Below are 25,191 nucleotides of genomic sequence, written 5' to 3'. Positions count from 1 at the left end.
TACACCCCGGACAAGTCGCCACCTCTTCGCAGGGCCAACACAGATAGACAGACAACATTATATATATATATATATATATATATATATATATATATATATATATATATATATTAGGGGTGTAACGGTACAAAAACATTTCGGTTCGGTACGTACCTCGGTTTAGAGGTCACGGTTCGGTTCATTTCCGGTACAGTAAGAAAACAACAAAATATAATTTTTGGGGTTATTTATTTACCAAATTTGTAAACAATGGCTTTATCCTTTTAACATTGGGAACACTATAATAATTCTGCCCACGTTAATCCACATTAAACTGCCTCAAGTTGTTGCTTGGATTAAATAAAATGACAAAACTTTCCTTCTACATATAAAAAGTGCAACATTGAACAGTTTAAAGTCAACTCATCATGCTTAATTTATTACAGCATTTGGGAAGCCTGTAGTGGATTTGTATTATGTAAATTTTATATTTTTATCAACATTTGATAGCAGGGACACTGCCATTCAAAACTAGGCTGCTACATTATTAATTATTAATGTAACTTTAGCTGAAAAAATAGTATAATAGCAATAGGAGAGACTATAAATCCCTGAACACCATGGAGTTCATGTAGGCTTAATGATGCACTTACATTATTATATCATAACTATCCCAGACAGAAACTCTTCATTTAACATCATGTCCTTTTTTACAACTTCAACACAGCTCAATCAACACTGTCTGTAACGCACGCACGCACGCGCACGCACACGCACACACACACACACACACACACACACACACACACACACACACACACACACACACACACACACACACACACACACACACACACACACACACACGCACACACGCACACACACACACACACGCACACACACACACACACACACACACACAGCACAATGAGCTAATGTTACACTAACAGTTAATTAGCCTTCACCTCAAGACAGAACTACAAGCTAGCTGAGCTGCATTTTGTTTCTGGAACGTCAAAGTTAATTAGCCTTCACCTCAAGACAGAACTACAAGCGAGCTGAGCTGCACTTTGTTTCTGGAACGTCAACGGGCTCATAGTGATGTTACTAGTAGTTGACTTGGAAGTGTTTAGTATAATTTGGGGAGAGTACTTGCTAAACCCCTATCTGCTCGACACTGAAGCGCTGACTACATGCGCTCTGAATACGGACTGCTGATTGGTTGTTACCGCAATGGTTGTAACCAATCAGATGGTTGTGCGGGTGGGACAATGCTGGGTGCTGTGTAGGAGACAGAGGCAAAAAACAGAGCAGCTTATTAAGACTTTAGCTTAGGCGGCTACTTCATATGTTCGTGTGGAAACTCGTTCGGTACACCTACGCACGGAACCGAAACCCCTGTACCGAAACGGTTCAATACCAATACACGTACCTTTACACTCCTAATATACACATTTTATATACATATACATGTATATATATATACATGTATATATATATATATATACATGTATATATATATATATATATATATATATATATATATATATATATATATATATATATATATATATATATATACATATATATATATATATATATATATATATGTGTGTGTGGCGGCATGTTGAAATGATTTCACTGCGCTTGTTGAGGGATGATAGATCTGGAAAATATATAATAAACAGTTTCTCTTTTAAGCATAGGTTGCATCTTTTATTACCACTGTTGTCTTTGAGGTTCCAAATGTGCTTGCTGAGCTCTGTAGAATTCCGCAAAGTCTGGTTTCTAAAGGAGGCCCTCAATGCCTAGAAATTCTGTCGATAAAAGTTATAAACAGAATTGGTGACAAAGGACAGCCTTGGCGTAGTCCAACCCTCATTGGAAACGTGTCTGACTTACTGCCGGCAATGCGGACCAAGCTCTGACACTGATCATGATGGGAGCGAACCGCCACAATCAGACAGTCCGATACCCCATACTCTCTGAGCTCTCCCCACAGGACTTCCCGAGGGACACGGTCGAATGCCTTCTCCAAGTCCACAAAGCACATGTAGACTGGTTGGGCAAACATCCTCAAGGACCCTGTCGAGAGTATAGAGCTGGTCCACAGTTCCACGACCAGGACGAAAACCACACTGTTCCTCCTGAATCCGAGGTTCGACTACCTGGCGTAGCCTCCTCTCCAGTACACCTGAATAGACCTTACCGGGAAGGCTGAGGAGTGTGATCACACGATAGTTGGAACAAACCCTCCGGTTCCCCTTCTTAAAGAGAGGAACCACCACCCCGGTCTGCCAATCCAGTGGTACCGCCCCTGATGTCCACGCGATGCTGCAGAGTTTTGTCAACCAAGACAGCCCCACAGCATCCAGAGCCTTAAGGAACTCCGGGCGGGTCTCATCAACCCCCGGGGCCTTGCCACCGAGGAGCTTTTTAATTACCTCAGCAACCTCAGCCCCAGAAATAAGAGAGCCCACCACAGATTCCCCAGGCACTGCTTCCTCATAGAAAGACGTGATGGTGGGATCACGGTCTTCGAAGTATTCCTTCCACCGATCCCCAACATCCGCAGTCGAGGTCAGCAGAACACCATCTGCACCATACACGGTGTTGACAGTGCACTGCTTCACCTTCCTGAGGCGGCGGATGGTGGTCCAGAATCGCTTCGAAGCAGTCCGGAAGTCGTTTTCCATGGATTCCCCGAACTCCTCCCATGTCCAAGTTTTTGCCTACGCAACTGCTGAAGCTGCACACCGATTGGCCTGTCGGTACCTGTCCACTCCCTCCGCAGTCCTATGAGCCAAAAGAACCTGATAGGACTCCTTTAGCTTGACGGCATCCCTCTCTGCCGTTGTCCACCAACAGTTTCTAGGATTACCACCACAACAGGCACCAACTACCTTGCGGCCACAGCTCTAATCAGCGGGCCTGACAATAGAGGTGCGGAACATGGTCCACTCGAACTCAATGTCCAGCATCTCCCTTGTGACATGTTCAAAGTTCTTCCGGAGGTGGAAATTGAAACTCTCTCTGACAGGAGACTCTGCCAGACGTTCCAAGCAGACCCTCACAATGCGTTTGGGCCTGCCAGCTCTGTCCAGCATCCTCCCCCACCATCGCAGCCAACTCTCCACCAGGTTGGAGATCGGTAGAAAGTTCGGCCCCTCTCTTCACCCGACATCGATCGTCCATGATTTGGACGATCGATGTCGTTTGTGCAAAAAAAAATATTCAGAATCAATGTCAGCACACGACTCTTCGCTGCGTGTGGCCATTGTTGTTTGAATCAAATAGTAGCTTTGGCGCTACGTCACGCTTATGAATTCCCGCACCACAATCCTGATTGGTTAATTTTTTTGGTTATCTTGAAGGAGTTTGTATTGCCCTTGGCCCAGACCCTTGTGTAGAGCTCAGCGAACTACAAGGGTCTGGCGAGAGTCAGGTTAGTGCTGACCCAAATAATTGGGAAAAGAACATCCTGGACCAAAAGAGGGAATAATACTTTAATATCGATCATGATACATGCAGCACATGTTAGAACAACTACAGTACATACTGGACGCTGTCTGGCTCGCTGTGTACAAACAAAACATGAAATGTGGGCAAATACTTTACAGATACTTTAAAATGATTGTTCATGACTTTCAGTTAGTACAGATCGTTGTCCTATTGCGATGTTGTGCATTACAAACTCAATTGCGTTACGTTCTCACGTAGAAGCTCGCTTACCATAATTTACAAATAGGGGCGGCATGGCGTAGTGGGTAGAGCGGCCGTGCCAGAAACCTGAGGGTTGCAGGTTCGCTTCCTACCTATTAACACACAAAATCGCTGTTGTTGTGTCCTTGGGCAAGACACTTCACCCTTGCCACCGGTGCCGCTCACACCGGTGAATGAATGATTGGTGGTGGTCGGAGGGGCCGTGGGCGCAAACTGGCAGCCACGCTTCCGTCAGTCTACCCCAGGGCAGCTGTGGCTACAGATGTAGCTTACAACCACCAGGTGTGAATGAATGATGGGTTCCCACTTCTCTGTGAGCGCTTTGAGTATCTAATAATAGAAAAGCGCGATATAAATCTAATCCATTATTATTATTATTATTATTATCTCTTGCAGTAGTTCGCTATTACGGATAATACCGTAGCATAGGGCTGGGCTATACAGTGGGGCAAAAAAGTATTTAGTCAGCCACCGATTGTGCAAGATCTCCCACTTAAAATGATGACAGAGGTCTGTAAATAGGTACACGAGGTACACGACGAGTTGAGTTTATACCAAAAAGTTCTATTTTGGTTTCATCTGACCACATGATATTCTCCAAATCCTCTGCTGCAGTGGTTCTCAAATGGGGGTACGCGTACCCCTGGGGGTACTTGAAGGTATGCCAAGGGGTACGTGAGATTTTTAAAAAATATTCTAAAAATAGCAACAATTCAAAAATCCTTTATAAATATATTTATTGAATAATACTTCAACAAAATATGAATGTAAGTTCATAAACTGTGAAAATATACAACAATGCAATATCCAGTGTTGACAGCTAGATTTTTTGTGGTCATGTTCCATAAATATTGATGTTAATGATTTCTTTTTTTGTGAAGAAATGTTTAGAATTAAGTTGATGAATCCAGATGGATCTCTATTACAATCCACAAAGAGGGCACTTTAAGTTGATGATTACTTCTATGTGTAGAAATCTTTATTTATAATTGAATCACTTGTTTATTTTTCAACAAGTTTTCAGTTATTTTTATATCTTTTTTCCAAATAGTTCAAGAAAGACCACTACAAATTAGCAATATTATGCACTTTTATGCAATTTACTAAATCAGAAACAGATTTTTAGTTATTTTTATATCTTTTTTTCCAAATAGTTCAAGAAAGACCACTGCAAATGAGCAATATTTTGCACTTTTATGCAAATTAATAAATCAGAAACTGATGACATAGTGCTGTATTTTACTTCTTTATCTCTTGTTTTCAACGAAAAATGCTTTGCTCTGATTAGGGGGTACTTGAATTAAAAAAATGTTCACAGGGGGTACATCACTGAAAAAAGGTTGAGAACCACTGCTCTGCTGTATCATCCATGTATCCATTTTAATATAAACTCAACTAGTCGTGTTTGGAGGAAGAAGAATACTGAGTTGCATCCCAAGAACACCATACCTACTGTGAAGCATGGGGGTGGAAACATCATGCTTTGGGGCTGTTTTTCTGCTAAGGGGACAGGACGATTGAGCCGTGTTAAGGAAAGAATGAATGGGGCCATGTATCGTGAGATTTTGAGCCAAAACCTCCTTCTATCAGTGAGAGCTTTAAATGGTTGACCAAATACTTATTTTCCACCATAATTTACAAATATATTTTTTTTAATTCCTACAATGTGAAGTCCTGGATTTTTTTTTTCACATTCTGTCTCTCACAGTTGAAGTGTACCTATGATGAAAATTACAGACCTCTGTCATCATTTTAGGTGGGAAAACTTGCACAATCGGTGGCTGACTAAATACTTTTTTGCCCCACTGTACATCGATATACTCGATATATCGCGGGTTTGTCTCTGTACGATGTAGAAAATGATTATATTGTGATATTCGGGTATACATTCTCACACAGTTGCTTTGAGCTGCGGGAATTACACTGCATGCGTTTCCCACTTTTTCTTGTTTCTCCTAAACATAAACATATATACATACCTGAAAGTACCTCACTACTGTACAGTTTTAACAAAAAAGTTTGTCTTGTGTTTTCTTGTGATTAAAATGGCGATGAACAAATTAACTGCAAAATGAACATTTTTAAGGAAAGGTATTGGTATCGGTGATTCTGCTGCGTACTGAATTGATAATGATACACTTCTTGATACCATGGAAACAATCCCAAATGAGCTGCATTCCCTTGGCTGTTTTCATAAGAACACACGACATACACACGATGAGATAAACATAACTTTTAGGTCAAATATTTGTGCTTTACCATATATTTATACATTTTCAGTATTTGAAAAATGTGTTTCAGTATGAAGTTAATAAAGTTGCTACCTAAACCAGCTAACACAACTCTATAAGAACCAACAACTTGTGTGGTAAACATTGTTAGACAAACCAATTCCGCTTGACATTTTGATTCGCTATGTGTGTAGGGAACAATTTATTTCTCACAAAAGTAGTATTGTTAAATCATCGGCAATTCAAAAAATAGTGTTCAGATGTTGTTTTGTTTACCAAACGCATTGACTTTTTTCCAGTAAGCACAAATCTTGAGTCGACGTTGAAACATGTTTTCGACATGCACAAACATGTAAACGTACACATACGGCAGGTATATGGCAATCATGATGCTGCGCTGTTGCAAAACATGCTGGTTGTCTCATGAGGAATAAAAAATTAGCTTTCTGGCAGTACTCAACGTCAATTCATCACATTGGTGCACCGTAACAATTTCCACTGAAAATTATGGGTGTAAAAAAAACATAGATTTTCAGATTAATCATGATTCTTATCAGTATTTGTGGATCCAGACAGATTGTTTTGTATTTTTGGTCCAGTATGGCTCTTTCAACATTTTGGGTTGCCGACCCAAAGGTTAGAACTACACGCTAATTTGTATTATGGCAACAGCGGAGGATGCATGTGCATGTACGAGCCAGTCTGCCCCACAACAAAACCATAAACGGACTACAACAATCCGCTGACAGTTTTCCCAATTTCGGACGTCACCAACTGTGCAGATTTCGAAGGCAAGATTATTTTCTAAGTATTTCCGCAATGCCTACATGGTTTGATTTCAAATGTTCGGGACGTATGCAGATTTCAAATACACAATAAGAGGTATCAATAGGCAAGAAAAGTTGGATTTGCATAATAGTTTCCCTTTGAAATAAATCATCATGCAATATTATTATTTTAACACTGTTGATTGTTATTTTGTACAAATAAATTGTTTCCCATGTAGTCCAAAATATGCATGTAATCCCTTCAAGCTATGCCACCCATACTCATCCAATTGCGTCCCCCTTATATCTGAAATCTAAATTCCGTCCTTGTTCGTCCACATTTAATGCACGCACACACACAAACACTTACTAAAGAAGTCTTCTGATAGGCCTGACCAGGTGTGAGTCTTGCCAGGCGAGCCTCATAATTGGCTTTTAGCTTCTGATTCAAATGTGAGGCTTCTTCAATGGGTGTCAGCTCCCTGGATCACACAAGCATGTTTCAAAATGATATAAAACATTATCACTATAATTCTAATAACACATCACTATCATGCAGTGCTTTTCTAAATACTTGGTTGATTGACAATTAGGAAAATAAAGACATGAGTTTGGAGAAATTTGTGGAAGGTTGAGAGTGTTGCAGAGGTGAAAAAAAAATGTATATTCCAGTTTCACAGTAAATATAAAAATTGGCCATGGAAAATATATTAGAAACTGCAGCTTGTATCATCATATTAGCAATGATACTTGGATACACACATGTATTTCTGCATCTTGGTGCATTTGTAGCTTTGAAAAAAATATTTCCCTTACATAGAGATTACCATGTCTAAATCATTCTAAAAATACAAATTAACATGAAAACTAAAAAAAAGCACAACAATGAATATGGTAAAAAAAAAAAAGAGAAAAAAGACCAACAAAAAAAGCTACTAATAACACTAATAAGACACGAAGCTGGAATGAAAGCTGTTTTATGTATAATTTAATAACATTTCTTTAAACTAATTAATTTATTTAAAGTAAAACATATCCTGTTGGGGCTGCATCCTTTGATGGGAATAAATGACTTACAAATATTTGCTTAGTTTTTAAACACAAATTACATTTGTAATGGAATTAAAAATATCATTTCTAGAGGAAGGAAAGGTTGGAGATGTGTGATAAGTTTTAAGTGTTAAGGTACAAGATTTTTTCATAGGGTCACAATAGAGACAAAAATATTAAATATAATATCCCTTGCTCAGTCAGTGCACAATCCCTGCAATAATACATAGAAAACAAGATTTAAAAGAGTACAAAATTACATATTTCTTTTGACATTGCAGTTACATAGAAAACACATGTAATGGTTACATGGAAAAAAACTAATCGGACAGACTAATTACTGCAGGTAACAGCGATGTAGACTCGTGAAAGTAAACAAACGAGGGAATCAGGATACGATCATCTATGTATGACATCAGCCGATACCAATCACATGTATTAACTGCAATTTTCTTAATGTGTTTATGGTGAGTGCTATTGGACTTAGACTTTCTTTATTGTCATTCAAATTTGAACTTTACAGTACAGATAAGAACGAAATGTCATTGCATTAGCTTGTTGTAGTGCAGGATAAAAGAGCAAGAGGTGCAAAATGGGGGCATTTACAAAAGAAGGTGCAGATATAAATAGATTACTGTACAGATAAATATAGTGCACTTTTGCGTATGCATCCACGTTTACGAATGTATGTTGTACTGACTTTATAGCGAGTTAATCCGTTTTTGGGGGGAATTGAGGAGATTATTATGATGCTTTCAAGAGTCTTTATGGCCTGAGGGAAGAAACTATTACAGAACAGTTCTGATACGGAGGCTGCGGAACCTCTTTCCAGAGTCCAGCAGTGAGAACAGTCCTTGATGGGGGTGGGAGGAGTCTCTATTGATTTTCTGCGCCCTGGTCAGGCAGCGGCTTTTTGCGATCTCCCGGATAGGAGGATGGGGAGTCCTGATGATCTTTTCCGTCGTCCTCACCACTCTCTGCAGAGACTTCCCGTCTGAGGCACCACAGGCGCCAGTCCAGACAAAGATGCAGTTGGTCAGTAGGCTCTCTATAGTGCCTCTGTAGATTTTGGTGAGAATGGGGGGAGGGAGATGTGCTTTTTTCATCCAACGCAAAAAGTGCATGCGCAAATGAGTTCTTTTTATAAGAGCTCCGGTGTGTAGGGACCAGGTCAGATTGACAGTTATCTGCACCCCCAGGAACTTTGTGCTGCTTACCATCTCCACTGCTGTGCCGTTGATGAATAGTGGAGCGTGGCTGGATTGGTGCTTCCTGAAGTCGACGATGATCTTCTTGGTCTTGGTCGACGTTCAGGACCAGGTTGTTGGTTCCGCACCAGTCAACCAGATGTTTCACCTCCTTCCTGTGGTCCATGTCATTGTTGTCCTGGATGAGGCCCACTACTGTTTTATCTGTCCGCATACTTCACAATGTGGTTAGCAGTGGACCTGGCGCAGCAGTCATAGGTCATCAGTGTGAACAACAGAAGATTCAGGACGCAGCCCTGGGGGGAGCCGGTGCTCAGGGAGATGGCACTGGAGTTGTTGTCGCCCACTCTCACAGACCGGGGTCTGTTTGTTAGGAAGTCGAGCAGCCAGTTGCATAGGGGGGTAATTAATCTTAGGGGGCCAGTTTGCTCACCGGGTTCTGTGGGATTATTGTGCTGAACGCCGAGTTGAAGTCCAGAAACAAGGTTGTATGTCCTTTCCTTCCAGATGTTCTAAGCTCAAGTGGAGTGGAGAGGAGATGGCATCCTCTGTGGAGCGATTAGGGCAATAAGCAAACTGGTACGGGTCGAATGTGGGGGGAAGTCCTGAGACAATATTTTCCTTTACCAGCCAGTATACCAATATCAAAACACAATTCGTTCCTGCTTGTTCTCTCTTAGGGTGGATGCTTCCCTCTGCACTCCCCTCATTTTTCCCTGCTTGGCTTCTGCGTCTCATCTTATATTTCTAAGAGCCTCTCTTTTGCACTGTTCACTGAAATCTATAACATGGAATTGATAAACATGTCTCTCAACGCAATTGACTAGATCTTGTTTACGAAAAGCTCAGCCTCGGGGTAACCTGCCAGTCCTGACGGACCATTTGCTGTTGGATACACAATAGACTAGTGGGAGAAGTGGAGGGTCTGATGCCTGCCGATTATTTCCATTGAAGACATTTCTATCTATTTGGGACTTTGACAACAGGTCGCTCTGGTCTATCAACAAATTATGAGGACAGTGGCAGCCCTTCAAGGAGCCTGGAGGATGCCTGTCATGATTGATGGGATGGGCAGGGCTGTGGGCACTCACATTACGGTGATTTCTGGCCACTATCTCTTTATTTGCTGCAATGGAGTTCATTATTAATCATTATTAACTTAGCAGGAGCGACTCCACACTGTTTATAAAAATACAGTTAGCTGCTAGCAGCCTATGTCAGCCAGAAAAAAAAAAAATCCAAATATCCGTCAGAGGGTACCAACACTTGTGACTGGCATTGAAAACCATTAATTGGCATTGGCTGATTCAACTTTTTCACATAGATTGGCTGATATTGATTGGTTGCTGTTGCATCCCTGCATCCTTAAAACAAATACATAAATAAACACTTAAACAGGCACTTTTTCGGAATACAAACAACACCGTAAACTAATACCATTTTCAAGTTGACGTTGACCTACACGGTGAACTGTTTATGTCAACATAAAATGTGACAGTCAATGAACATTTCTATTTAAAATGTTCAGATTATTTGGACATTAAAAAAGGTACATTCACGCAAATGGAGTTCAAATGTCTGTTAAAAAAAGAAAAACATGTTAAAATCAAATTTATTGGCTATCATGCAAATTTTGTCCAAACCCGTTGCCTCCCTGCTTGACACTCAGCTTCAAGGGTTGGAATTGGGGGTTCAAAAAATTGATTTCCGGACGTGGCCACCGCTGCTGATCAATGCACCGCTCGCCTCCCAGGGGTGATCAAGATTGATGGGTCAGATGCAGGGATTCATTTCGCCACACCTACTGTGTGTGTGACAATCATTGGTACTTTAACTTTAACTTTTAACAGGTTTTAGCACATTTTAGAATCACCTACAGAAGACAAGAGACAATTTCAATGTAGCCAAGTGTACATAGGCCACATTTATTTAATCTGATCAACACTACAATATTACTGTGTACATGGACCCTGAAAAAAACAATGCGATTACGACTTGAATTTTCGTGTATCACACCTTAAATCGGAATACTTAACTTTGACATGCGCACCATATATCGCAATAGGAAACGTGTTATTGTGTGTGCTATGGCGCCATCTTTTGGGCTACTTCACTTTACTGGAGGTGCTGAAAAAGCAGTAGATTTCCACTGTAAACAAACATGGCTTTGTGCATTTCTGCTTGTCCGACGTTATCGCGGTATATATTTAACATTTTTACCTTATGTTCACTACTTTTGTTTTACCTCTCTTTTTGAAATGGAGCTGTTCTGTGCTTTTTATGTTGTGATTATGTACAGGTTGCGTCTTTTTGTCACAACATTTTTTGTATGTGTCCAGAGAATAACAGTTAATGCTTGGAGTTATCGTAATGTCCTGACTGGATCCTTTCTTTTATTGGTAGATCGACACTAGACACTCAATAACATACTTTTGTGTTTGCTAATCTTGCTTTCACACAACAAACTCACAACATATAATGCTACTTCTGTGCAAGTTAAACGGGGGAGACAGCAGCAAGAAAATTGCTTCATTTCGAGAGTATTAAATACAGTATAGCTGCATCAAAGACACGCGCAGTAAGGATAATTTTAAACCGAATTTTGGAATTAGTGATTTCATGCGCTACAATCACAATGACTATCAGCATAAACCACCTGTTTCGATTGGAATTAAATTTTGACCCGATTGTTTGTGATCGGGTTAGAATATTCCAAATGGCGTGTTTACATGAAGTATTTTTATTCTGATCAAATGTATCCATGTGCACGTAGCTATTGTGTATCATGTGTTTTGGTAGCACCTTCATCCTGAATTACGATATTTCCGCACAGAATTTAAAGGAATTATCAATATGGCTGCCAGATGCATTGTTGCAGGTTGTATCTAAAGAAAGGGTCAGCCCGTGAAAATATTTCCAAATGATGGGAATATGAGGAAAGTATGGCACTCCCCAGTCAAATTGACCTATGCAAAAGGGGACAAGCCAAGTGAAAGGAGTCTAATTTGCAGCAACCATTTCAATGATTTAGACTTGGAAGAAAAAATGTTTTGGCTGGAATTTTGTATGGAAAAAAATGAAAAAGAAGATAAGCCGCTAGCATTTTGTTTTTACGTCCTTGTCTACGGAAGTTTTTTTTTCAAGATAGTTGAGGAACTGCTGAAAGAGCATGAGCAAACAGGCTATGGTGTCTATGGAAAAGAAGGAGAGTCTGGAAATGACATTTATTTTACGATTGAATTTTGCTCATAATGTTATGCATTAAATTTTCAAAGTAATCATGGTCCAGGGCAATAAAAAAATGTAACGAAATGATCAAAATAATAATTTTACATGCCCTTATCCACACTTTCTATGCAGGGTATTTGGGCCCAGTTCCGTAGATGGCATCACACCGAGAGGGGGCAACAAATTAAATCTGGTGAAGAAAAGGGGGCGTTCCAAGTACAGTTAGTTATCTAACAATTACTCAAAAACGAATTGATATGTTGAGAAATGACTGCCAGATTAATTTACAAGAGCAAAAAAATAATAAAGAGAATATGTTAGTGACCTCTGTGGGTCCTTAATCCACGCTGCTGTACAAGTTGTATACTGACAGGGCCCTTAAAAGAAAATAAATTTATTAACTAGCGTCTCATTGGCCCTGCTACTGTCTGACAGTATCCCTCATTGAACATAGCAACATGGAGTTTAGAGCATAAAAAACACAGCCTTACTTTTTGTGCATATCCTTTAACACCACTGTTTGTAGTCTTTGGAAGACATGAGGAGGCAGGAAAGGGGACCGCACCCGATCATCACCCGGGTGCCGGCAAGTATTCGTGGGACTGGACTCTTCCTGCTCACTAGATGAAGTAGCTGTGACAGCAGAGTTGGGATTAACAAGGGTTAAAGATCAAGTGACTATTCAATGGATTACTGGCTGCAGCGTGCTCGGTGGTAATTGTAGTATTCCAACCTGCATTAATGACCGCAGCAACTGGACGACAGCTGGACTGGCTCGTTGAAAGGGAAGAGGAACCAGAGGCCGAAAGTGCAGAGGGGTCAGCGGTCTTGTTTAGAAATGACCTGGCTCGCTCCAGACACTGCTCAGCCAGTGTCAACATGCGTTCCACCTTCGGCTGAACCATGTCCTTCTCCGAGGCTAAGCAGCGAGAGTTGTGAAGAACACAAAGTGATGTTTTCAAGGAATATGTTCATAAACTGTTATTGAGTTGAGCTGCTTTTGTTTTTGCCAACTAAAAATATTAGGTCAAATATGTCATCTGGGATCCAACCTGTGATTTAGTTTTGAGCTCACAATCACCCACTGTATTCAGACTGATTGCTTTAAACCTGGTTAGGATGATTAACAACACTGCTGCTGTGTCTCTTCAGTCTCCTGTTATATTCTTCCCTATAAGCAGTCACATGCCACACATAATATGCACCGCATATACCACTTATTAGGGGTGGAACGGTTAGAAAAATCCACTGTTGGTTGGGTTTTCGGTTGGGTTGATGTTTTTAACAACCAGAATACTACATATCCCAACAACCTACCATTATCATGAATTAGTTGTGGTTCTTACAACATCCATCCATCTTCTTCCGCTTATCCGAGGTCGGGTCGCGGGGGTAGCAGCCTAAGCAGGGAAGCCCAGACTTCCCTCTCCCCAGCCACTTCGTCCAGCTCCTCCTGAAGGATCCCGAGGCGTTCCCAGGCCAGCCGGGAGAGACAGTCTTCCCAACGTGTCAAGACCCCCCTACCAGTCGGACGTGCCCGAAACACCTCCCTAGAGAGGCGTTCGGGTGACACCCTGACCAGATGCCCAAACCACTTCATCTGGCTCCTCTCGATGTGGAGGAGCAGCGGCTTTACTTTGAGCTCCTCCCGGATGGCAGAGCTTCTCAACCTTTCTCTAAGGGGGAGCCCCGCCACCCGGCGGAGGAAGCTCATTTCGGCCGCTTGTACCCGTGATTTCGTCCTTTCGGTCATAACCCAAAGCTCATGACCATAAGTGAGAATGGGAATGTAGATCAACCGGTAAATTGAGAGCTTTGCATTCCGGCTCAGCTTTTTCTTCACCACAACGGATCGATACAGCATCCGCATTACTGAAGAAGCCTGTCGATCTCAAAATCCACTCTTCCCTCACTCGTGAACAAGACTCCGAGGTACTTGAACTCCTCCACTTGGGGCAAGATCTCGTCCCAACCCGGAGATGGCACTCTTTTCCGGGCGAGAACCATGGACTCGGACTTGGAGGTGCTGATTTTCATCCCAGTCACTTCACACTCGGCTGCAAACCGATCCAGTGAGAGCTGAAGCACTTGGCCAGATGAAGCCATCAGGACCACATCAATTGGAAAAAGCAGAGACCTAATCCTGCAGCCACCAAACCAGATCCCCTCAACGCCCTGACTGGGCCGAGGAATTCTGTCCATAAAGTTATGAACAGAATAGGTGACAAAGGGCAGGCTTGGCGGAGTCCAACCCTCTCTGGAAACGTGTCCGACTTACAATGCGGACCAAGCTCTGACACTGATCGTACAGGGAGCGGACCCCATACTCTGAGGACTCCCCACAGGACTTCCCGGGGTACAGGGTCGAATGCCTTCTCCAAGGCCAAGTCTTACAACATATCTTATTAAATAAAACTTTAAAATGTTTAAAGATCCTTGAATTGGTGTAAAAAATAAAAACTGCAAGTGTACTCTCTTTATAACCAAAACAAATACTGTACTAATACTGTACTGTACTGCACTAAAAAATTTAAAATCACTTTTTTTAATGTCATCGGATCTCGATTTATATCACAATCTTTTTGTTTTTGTTCCATTTATGCGGATTGTCCCGGGCAGGATTATACCGAGTACCACATCCTTACTGTTTACTAATGCAGTATCTGGTAACAGACATTCCTACCATGTTTCATTGAAGTAATGTATGCTAACAGTAGACAACTGTCGTTTTGTTCATATATATACAGTTGTGATGAAAAATGATTCAACCCCCACACAATTTTGGTGTTTTAGCAAGTTGGACATTTATTCCGTATTTTGTTTATAGTCATATCAAATAAAGATGTGTCAAATAGACAAATGCAACTTAAATTGCAACACTGTATTTTACAAAATACCAAAAAAGGCAACTTAAATTGCAACACTGTATTTTACAAAATACCAAAAAAGGACATTTTTCTTAATATCTCATTGACAAAATTATTCAACGCCCTAGTTATATGCATCTATAGTACTTAGTAGAACACCCTTTGGCAGTAATTACATCCTTCAAACGTGATACATAACCGGACACAAGCTTCTTGCAATGATCTACAGGTATTTTAGCCCATTCCTCCTGTTGTAGTTCCTCAGCTGTTACCCGGGGGTTTTTCCACCACTGTACGCTTCAAATACCGGACAGCAGTTGCACACAGCGTCCTCTTTCTACCACACCCAGGTAGTGTTTCCACTGTGCCTTTAGCTTTAAACTTGCAAATTATGCTCTCAACTGTGTCTCTTGGAATGTGTAATGTCTTTGCTATTTTCTTATATCCATATCCTTTCTTATGAAGAGAAATTACCTCTTCACTTGACTTCTTTGACCACTCCCTGGACTTCACCATGTTGCAAATACACCATTGACCATCTACAAGAAGCTGAGCGTCACAGTCTTTTTCAATCAGTTTAATTATTGCTCGTTATGGTTCTAATCATTCAACATTCAACACCTGATTGAAAAGACCTTATTCAAATTCTGTTCTTAAGAGTTATGATCTTCAAGGGGTTGAATAATTTTGTCAATGAGATATTAAGAGAAATGACACTGTTTGGTATGTTACAAAATATAATGTTGTTATTCAAGTTGCATTTGTCTATTTAATGCATCTTTATTTGATATGACTAAAAAACTAAATACGGAATAAATGCCCTACTTGCTAAAACACCAAAATTGTTTGGGAATTGAATAATTTTGTTCACAACTGTAATCGTGTTTACGAGAGGTGCAACAATACAGGTAACCCACGCTACGGTCCGTACTTGGTTTAAGGGCCACGGTTTTGCTTCTTCTTTTGGTACATTTTGTGGAGGTAAAGAGAACAACTGTTTTACCTCTCACAGTTATTTTGGTTTTTTTGCTTGTCATCACAAACATTCTGAAGTAAATCACTGGTGTACTGAATACAATAAGACTCTTATTTCAGTTAACATTTACTTAACAACACTTTCAAAAGGTAAATTAATTGTATTCTTTAATTGGTTGTATACATCAGTGCTTCTCACCATTTTTCTGCAAACAACAAGCTGTGACCCAGTTTGTGTAGTTTTTAAAACCCAAATACTGAAGCTTATATTGAATAAAAAATACATTAAAGAGCAGTTTAAAAGTGTGAGGTACTGTAAAATAATGTGTACCAAAACAAAAGTTCAATTATTATTTCAGGAACAGCATGTTTTTCTATCCACAGGGGTGGGCGATATATGGAGCTTGTAAGATATATCTATATATTTTTAAAGAAAATATGAATTAAGAAAATATCGTAATATCGATATAATTTATTTCACATTAAAATGACCAAACACTGCTCCTTGTTCTCCCCCGATTCCCACTCCCTGTCAAAACTCCATGGACTACCCCTCCCTCCTTCCAAGATGTGCTTGCACGTGTAAGAACATCCATGATTGGTTGGTTGTTTACGATGAAGAGTCACGATTGGTTGAGATTAGGGCAAAACATAAGGGACAGGCCAATCAGAGACAAGATAGGGCGGGTCATGGAACCAGAAAGGGAAATCACAACAGATATCCCAAATGACAATGAGAGAGTCGTAGAGGAGCGGAGGGAATATTCAAGCGGGCGATTTATATATTTAAAAAAAACTACTGGAAGATGATAGAGGGATTATCTTCATTAGATTTTTCTTTTAGCGATGTGGACGACATCCAGGAAACCCACAATGTGTTTACTTGGTCACATTTGGACAAATGTATGCATCTGGATAAAACATTCATTTTAATTGTTTACCATGTAAGCCCAAATCAAAACTGTTCTCGAGTTGCCTAGCCGGGCATTTTTTGCACGAGAACTGCTGCCAAAAATGTATGCCGAAGTGAGGAAGATCATAGCCGCACAGTTAAGTAATAATGACTTACTTGGCGCGGACCAGAACCATATGTGTGTGACAGTCCATTACATTGTCAACTGGGAATTAAAAAGTGCATGCCTGCAAATTTATTTTTTATTTGAGTTTAAAACATTTTGTATTATTTGCACAGCTTTGTTATTTATTTTATTAAATAATATTTTTCTGTTTTATTTATGTTATGTAATTCTGTGCTACTTAAACAGTTTTTTTTCCTGCGCTGTTGATACCCATACTGACTAACTGGTTAATAAAAGTGCCACTGACTGTTTACAGTACAGTTGTCATTCAGTTGATTTTAGCTGCTGGCACTACACTACAGGCTCTTCCCACTCTTTGTTGTCTCTCCTCCTCACAGACAGCTAGCGCACCTTCTTACATACGTCACATAAGTATACGCCCTTGTGGAGCAGAGAGGTAGCAGCATGGGTAACGTTAGCTGTGGTACGAGTGGTAATATGAGAGAAAGAAGGTGCGAATCTGGTAACAAATGAAGGAATAAATAATTCCCCAGAAAAACAGCAGGGGGTCCATCGTCTGGCGTGGTTTGGCTTCAAGTGGGAATATGTCAAACAGACAACCGTAATTTGTCAAGTGTGGGGCAAAGGCGTTGCTGAAAAAAGTAGCATTACTGCTAATATGTAACATCATTTGAAAAGTCACCTACTAGAGAATGAAGAGTGCCTACTCTGCATTTCAACATCTCCGTTCGGAGCCACACCAACAAAATGCTGAGGCAACCATTTCCACATCAACACTGTATGAAAAAAATTGTGAACATAAAGAGATAACGTCCGCAGTAACCTAACACGTAGCGATTTGATTTCCTATTATGCAGCTCATTTTTATTTCAAAGTTATTGAAATATCTTGTGTGAGATCAAGCACATTTGTTTTGTTTTAAGCTATAGTAGTGGCATTCTGTACAAAAAGTGCACTTTAATTTAGTGTTGTTTTGATATGTCATCTTAGTGACATCATGCACAAAAATGCACTCATAGCTTGTTTTAAAATGCCTCTGACAATCTTGCACTTCCTGTTTTGAAATGACATGAATGTTTGTGCCACTGCTTAATAACTGTTTAATAAATACATCCATCCATCCATCCATTTTCTACCGCTTATTCCCTTTCGGGGTCGCGGGGTTAAATACAGTTTTGCTAAATTGACTTAGTTTTGATTTCCCTCTCTGCATGAAAGTTTAAAATGAGAATATATTAATGCAGTATGAACAAGAATGTTTTAATGTAGACACATAGAATCATCATACTGCTGTGATTATATGCATCAAGTGTTCATTCAAGGCTAAGGCAAAATACTGCGATATATATCGTGTAAAGCCCTAATTTATATGTATACTTTCACCGGAAAATATATCAAGATATATATCGTATATCAAGTTTAAGTAAAAATATATCGAGATATACTTTTTCATCCATATCGCCAAGCCCTACTATCCACAAACAAAAAAAAACACAGTGTCTGTCTACAGAGGTTTTTTCAGCACATTTTATAGCAGAGGAGTGGAAACTTTGCAGACACAAACAGTCTGACTAAAAATATTTACAAATAAAAGTGCCTTTGCTGATTAACTTAGTGGGTGTGTTAATTCTCCCAGTTAGGACTAATACAACAGACATTTTGTGAGTGCCTCCAAGTCCGTAGTCAGGGCTGGATTAGTGGTGAGCTGCAGCGGATAGTGAAAGTGGGGCGGTATAGCTCGGTTGGTAAAGTGGCCGTGCCAGCAACTTGAGGGTTCCAGGTTCGATCCCCGCTTCCGCCATCCTAGTCACTGCCGTTGTGTCCTTGGGCAAGACACTTTACCCACATGCTCCCAGTGCCACCCACAGTGGTTTAAATGTAACTTAGATATTGGGTTTCACTATATAAAAGCGCTTTGAGCCACTAGAGAAAAGTGCTATATAAATATAATTCACTTCACAAAGTAATGTGTGTCACTCAAGCCTCTGCTTCTTTTTTTTTTAAATGTTGTGTTTCAACTTCTATTCTATTTTTCATATTTCTTTATTTTGTTCTTCTGGGCTGCACTTCCACCTGTGTTAGGGCACAAAGCGGAACGCTGATTGAACATTACTTAGATCGAATCCGAGTTTCGCAACAGTAGAACTGGATGGTGGCACACACACAGACAAACAATTTTTTACGAAAACACACACAAACGTACACAAGTTCACACATATCCACAGACACACACAGGATCACGGTCAATAAAGGCGGATTGTTCCATGCAGGATTATACCAAGCATCGCTGCTTCCCTACTGATTACTACTGCGGAAACGTCTAGCAAACATTTTCGTCATGTTTGATTGAGGAATTATGCTCACAGCTAAACACCGTGATCCAACTCAAATTAATCGCGATCAACGATCATGATCATATAATCGCCCAGCCCGATACTGAACCATCAACATTAAATGAAGCACAAGCTGTATCACAATTAGTTTTCTTTGTTTGTTGAAAACGAAAAAATGTCCGATAATTAAAGGAAAAAAACATTTACATTTATTGGAGCAATACATTGGACAATTCTGACCAGTATTTTAACACAAAGCATAATCATTTTGTAAGACAAAAGTAGCTGGAATAGTCTCCAACACCCCCACGACTTTGAGATGGACAACTGGTAAAAAAAAATGGATAGAAACGTACCAATGAGTGCTTTAGTTACACAGTGCTCATGTAAGCTACTTTTTTTTTTAAAAAGCAGGGTTGCATATGACGTCACATCCGTTTTTCTTCTTTGCAGCTTAATTTACACAATGCTCAAGCAGCTTGAGCGTACAAAGAGTGTAAAGTTTGAGCAGAAATGTTCTGATCATTGCTGTTCTGTTCTTGGGTGTTACAATTGTTGAAATATAGAGATAAGAAATAGCTTTCATATAGTCCCAATAAAGTTAAAAAAAAATGAAAGTGCATCTAAGGAAACGGCTCTTAAAAATATAACTTTCATAATCTTGTAGAATACAATCGGACCATGCTTGTGTCTGCAGCGATCACTTTGTAAAATGTTTGAACATTTGATTTGTTTTGACAAACTTTCTGTGATGCAATCAAGTTTATTCTCTACTACTATATTAGTAGTGTATGAGAGCAAAACTAAATGTGAAAAAAGAACAATAGATTGCATTAGTTTGTGTTCTGTTGTGGTTCCTATGCCTGAATACAACTACGAAGACCTGGTTGTGCAAATGAACTAATGTCATGTTGGTCCAATCCACCATATGTTTTCTTTCTCGATTTTCATAACAGAAACTAAAAGCTTAGTTGTTGTGCAGGAGGCTAAGTGTTTTATTTGACATGGATGAACACATTATAGCACTTTAGTGATATTTGTTAGCAACAAGAAAATATCCTTGATAGTTGTAAGTGGCCCCAACAGTTGATTTATTTTGTAACCATGTCTCCGGGTTGTGAAGTGGCCAAAAGAGCCGAATGTTGTTTATGTATTTTTTTTATTTAACATTAACAAATCAATGGTGGAGGAAGCAGCAAGATGACCTGTAAAGAAGAATAAACAGAGTTTCCGAGGGAACACAGCGAGATGGCAACAGTTGGAGGACAAACTCGAACAGTGGGTTGTTGAACAGAGAGCAGCAAGTAGAAGTGTCGGAGAACATTTGATTTACTGTATCAGACTGTTTTTTGACTGTTGTTGCATAGATTCTGTTTTACGGATCATCTTCAAGCCTCTTTCAGACAGTAACTTCTGGATTCGCCGTTTTGTGCGCGGCCTTATTTACATGGTTCACCTTCTGCAGCGTCTTCTCCACGTCATCTTTGTTGTAGCGGTGTAGCGTGCAAGGACGGGAGTGGAAGAAGAGTCAAAAGATGGAGCTAACTGTTTTAGTGACATTACTTAAATTAACAACAGAGCATCATTTCCTCATCCGGAAACAACACCGGACATGTGTCCCATTAAAAACAATTTAACCGGAACTTTAATAACTAAAGTTCCTTGGGTAAATAATGTAAACTCACTACACCGGTATGTTTTAGTGCTTTCATGGCGAGTTTACTGACAGAAAAAGTATTAACTTTACACTACTTAATATTTGAAATGGCAACAGCGGAGGATGAATGTCCAATGACAAGAAGATAGAGAAAAAGAAGAAGCTTATTTACCACGCCGTTGCCACGGACTACAAAGGCGGACGCGTGCAATTTATCAGTATTGATGCAGATCCCAAATACAGATCAGCAGTTACCAGAAGGTAAGAAAAGTTGGTTTTGCATAATATTGGGAAACAAAACGCCAGCTAATATGTCTTACCTTATACCCACACCATAATAATACTCATATGTTGAAGCACATCAAACGGCGCAGCCTACACTTATCTCTTATGCTTGACAGCCAACTACTGGTGACACTTGTCATAACACCATGTACCAAATAAAATTGCTTGAGGAGGGTAAGCTTAACCAAACGTATTCCTTACATTAGGCGCACCAGGTTATAAGGCGCACTGCCGAGTTTTGAGAGAGAAAAAAAAGATTTTAAGTGCGCCTTATGGTCCAGAAAATACGGTATTTGAAAACAAAACATTATGTTAGCTTTTGTGCTATAGGTGACAAAGCAAATAGTTTTATATCCAATATATCTTAATAATTAATTACTTTAATTTTAACAACGATTCTGATTCTGATAGTTACATGTTGAAAATTGCCCACGCCACATTTTGGACAACTGTGGTGTACACTATGACTGACTTAAGAATAGATATCATTTTGATATAAATTCTGACTTAACCTAAAACTCATCAACCAGAGGACCACATGTACGAATATAGACACAAATAAGTTAGAGCTTACTTTGGGACACAGCTTCCTCCAAAAGGACATGTGATATGTAGTTGATTGTCCGAAGGTATTCACAGTAAGCTTCCTGCAAGAAGAACAACACAATACCTTACAATAAACCAGACACAAATTGCTGTTTCAGCAATACAGGAAAACTTTGGGATTGATGAGTGCTTACATGTTTGTTGAGATATGAACTGTCTTTAGGCTAATTGGCATGCTTTCGTTTACGCGCAAAAAATTGTGTTAAGAGCATCCCCATCACTCGGTCTAGTGAATGTCACAGTGAAACCCGTAAGATCTGCCCAAAACATCCATTTTTAACTTATAGCTAGAGATGCACAAACCTCTGTTTTTCCAAACATCAAAAGGAAAACAAGTGATTGTCAATGGCAATGCTGAAAAGAAGTGGATGATGTTTATTGAATAAAGAAAAAAAATATTCAAAAACATGACAAAGTGTGTAGCTAGCTACCTTGATGAAACAGTTGCTAATCATCACGGCGTGGCGCAGTGGGAGAGTGGCCGTCCGCAACCCAAGGGTCCCTGTTTCAAATCCCACCTAGTACCAACCTTGTCACGTCCGTTGTGTCCTGAGCAAGACACTTCACCCTTGCTCCTGATGGGTGCTGGTTGGCGCCTTGCATGGCAGCTCCCTCCATCAGTGTGTGAATGTGTGTGTGAATGGGTAAATGTGGAAGTAGTGTCAAAGCGCTTTGAGTACCTTGAAGGTAGAAAAGCGCTATACAAGTACAACCCATTTATCATTTATATAGAACAGGGTTCGGGAACCTTTTTGGCTGAGAGAGCCAAGAATCCAAATATTTTAAAATGTATTTCCGTAAGAGCCATATAATATTTTTTTCAACACTGAACACAACTAAACGCGTGCATTTTTAAGTAAGACCAACATTTCTAGAGTATAATAGGTCTCTTATTCTTTGTAATAACATTGGTATTCTGAAGCTAACTGTGGAGGGGCGTGGCCTGCGGGCCTGCAGCGAACCGGGTGTTGCCAGGACCGGCTTCGAAATCAGCGACAGGTGTGTAGATTGCCCACCTGGGCCTTGTTTTCTAATCACCTGTCGCTCTGTTTAGAAGAAGCAGCCAGGAGGGGAGACGGGGTTGGGGCTGGAGCCAGAGCGTGAACGAGAACGAAAGAGAAGAAGACAATTGCTGGAAAGCAACTGAGACACTTATTGAAAAATTTAAAATATTGTAACCCTGAAACAGGCTCTCAAGTTGGTCTGAAGAACACCCAGGAGGGCAAGCCCTAAACCAGGGGTGCCCACACTTTTTCTGCAGGCGAGTTACTTTTCAATTGACCAAATCGAGGGGATTTACCTCATTCATATATATAAAATTTATATTTATTTATTTATGAAAGAGACGTTTTTGTTAACAAGTTAAAAGGTGTTTAATGATAATACAAGCATGTGTAACACATAGATGTCTTTCGTTCACAAAGACAAAAAAAGAAGTTGGTGTATTTCCTGATTCTGATGACTTGCATTGATTGGAATCAGACAGTGGTGCTGATAACGTCCACATTTTTTATTGGAGGGGAAAACAAGTCCTCTTTTCTGTACAATACACATGAAAGTGGTTGGTTTTTGGCATCTTATTTATCCAGCTTTCATACACTTTACAAGAAAAACATTGGCGGCAAATTTCGTAGCTTGCTTGATTGACATTCACGGCACCCGAGGGGTCTTGTGAGATGACGCTGGCTGCTGCGAGATCATTATTAAGAAAAAATGACCGTAAACTGGGTAACACATGGCATATTGACATAGCATAACCCCTTGTTACTATATCAATCTACAAGATTAATATAGGTTGCCTCTCTCTCTTCCCTTTCATCTTTCGGTATTCCTTTTTTTTTTTATTATCATTATCTTTCTAACTATCATAATGTATAAGTATTGTTGCATTTGAACAACTGTATTGTTGAAAATAGAGGTAAACTATTGGTATTGTTCATGATCAATAGCGCTTTTTCTTATCCCCACTATTTCCCCCTCTGTCTTCCTTTTTTTCTCTTTCTATCCCCCCCATCCCCGGCTGCACCAAATGATAATATAAATACATTTAATAAAGTCAAATTCAAATAAGGCAACAAGAGAAGTATCCTACACTTCTCTTTTGCAAAGTAAATCTGAACAGCCGATATGGGCATCTACATCAACTATATGATTTGCCTGACAAGCTGGACAGGACAAAAAAAAACAAAATAAAAATGACCGAGAAGAGGGTGAGAAACACTTTTTATTTCAACAGACTCTCGCGCCGTACCTTCCGTCAATACGCTAAAGACCGACTGCACAATAAAAGTGCTGCTTCATGCTGCCTGCGCTAACAAAATAAGAGTCTCGGAAAGATGGCGTGCACAGGGCTTTTATTGTGAAGATAGGAAAAGTGCGGTCGGTCTTTGGAGTTGTGACGGAAGGTACGGCGCGAGAGTCTGTTGAAATAAAGTGATCCTCGCCTTCCTCTCGGTCATTTTTTCTTAATAATGATCTCGCTGCAGCCAGCGTCATCTCACAAGACCTTCGGGTGCTGTGAATGTCAATCAAGTGACGTCTTGGTGAAAATAGATGATCGATAATTTTTAGGTCTATTTTTTTAAAAGCCTGGCTGGAGATCGACTGACACACCTTCCGCGCTCGCGATCGACGTAATGGGCACCCCTGCCCTAAACTAACCAATAAAAAATAAATCACTTCTTACCCTTAATGCAACTTCTTGATGGATGGATTGAAATGCATGAGCATGTTTTATATTTTGAATGTTATTTTTAACACTTTGATTACAAGTGGAATTATTCATTAATTATTGTGTCAAGCAGTGTCAGCTCAGATTTATCCGAGAGCCAGAGGCAGTCATCAAAAGAGCCACATCTGGCTCGGGAGCCATAGGTTCCCTACCCCTGATATAGAAGCAGAATGAGTCGATAACGCCAACTAAGGATGTTAAAATAATATAATAATCCATCCATCTATTTTCTACCGCTTGTCCCTTTTGAGGTCGCGATGGGTGCTGAAGCCTATCTCAGCTGCATTCGAGCGGAAGGTGCGGTACACCCTGGACAAGTCGCCACCTCATCGCAGGGCCAACACAGATAGACAGACAACATTCACACTCACATTCACACAGTAGGGACCATTTAGTGTTGCCTATCAACTTATATCCATGTGCATGTTTTTGGAGGAGGGAGCAAGCCGGAGGGAACCCACGCAGTAACGGGGAGAACATGCTAACTCCACACAGAAAGATCCCGAGTCTG

At 40.2% G+C, this 25,191-nt stretch overlaps 1 protein-coding gene across 5 annotated transcripts in view; it reads right to left on the bottom strand.

Moving 5' to 3' along the window:
- The window catches only part of LOC133568188 (VPS9 domain-containing protein 1-like), a 90,908-nt gene that overhangs the window by 51,861 nt on the left and 13,856 nt on the right, over positions 1-25,191 (bottom strand). For all 5 annotated transcript variants that reach the window (XM_061919943.1, XM_061919945.1, XM_061919944.1 and 2 more), the window contains exons 2-5: positions 21,918-21,990; positions 12,920-13,105; positions 12,678-12,819; positions 7,071-7,182 (exon numbers count right to left, since the gene is read on the bottom strand). In XM_061919943.1, the coding sequence (XP_061775927.1) occupies positions 7,071-7,182; positions 12,678-12,819; positions 12,920-13,105; positions 21,918-21,990 (513 nt within the window). The remainder of the gene's footprint in view (positions 1-7,070; positions 7,183-12,677; positions 12,820-12,919; positions 13,106-21,917; positions 21,991-25,191) is intronic.

This window comes from Nerophis ophidion, linkage group LG14 (genome assembly GCF_033978795.1).
Source record: "Nerophis ophidion isolate RoL-2023_Sa linkage group LG14, RoL_Noph_v1.0, whole genome shotgun sequence".
Lineage (NCBI taxonomy): Eukaryota > Metazoa > Chordata > Actinopteri > Syngnathiformes > Syngnathidae > Nerophis > Nerophis ophidion.
This window is presented reverse-complemented; position numbering and strand designations above follow the sequence as displayed.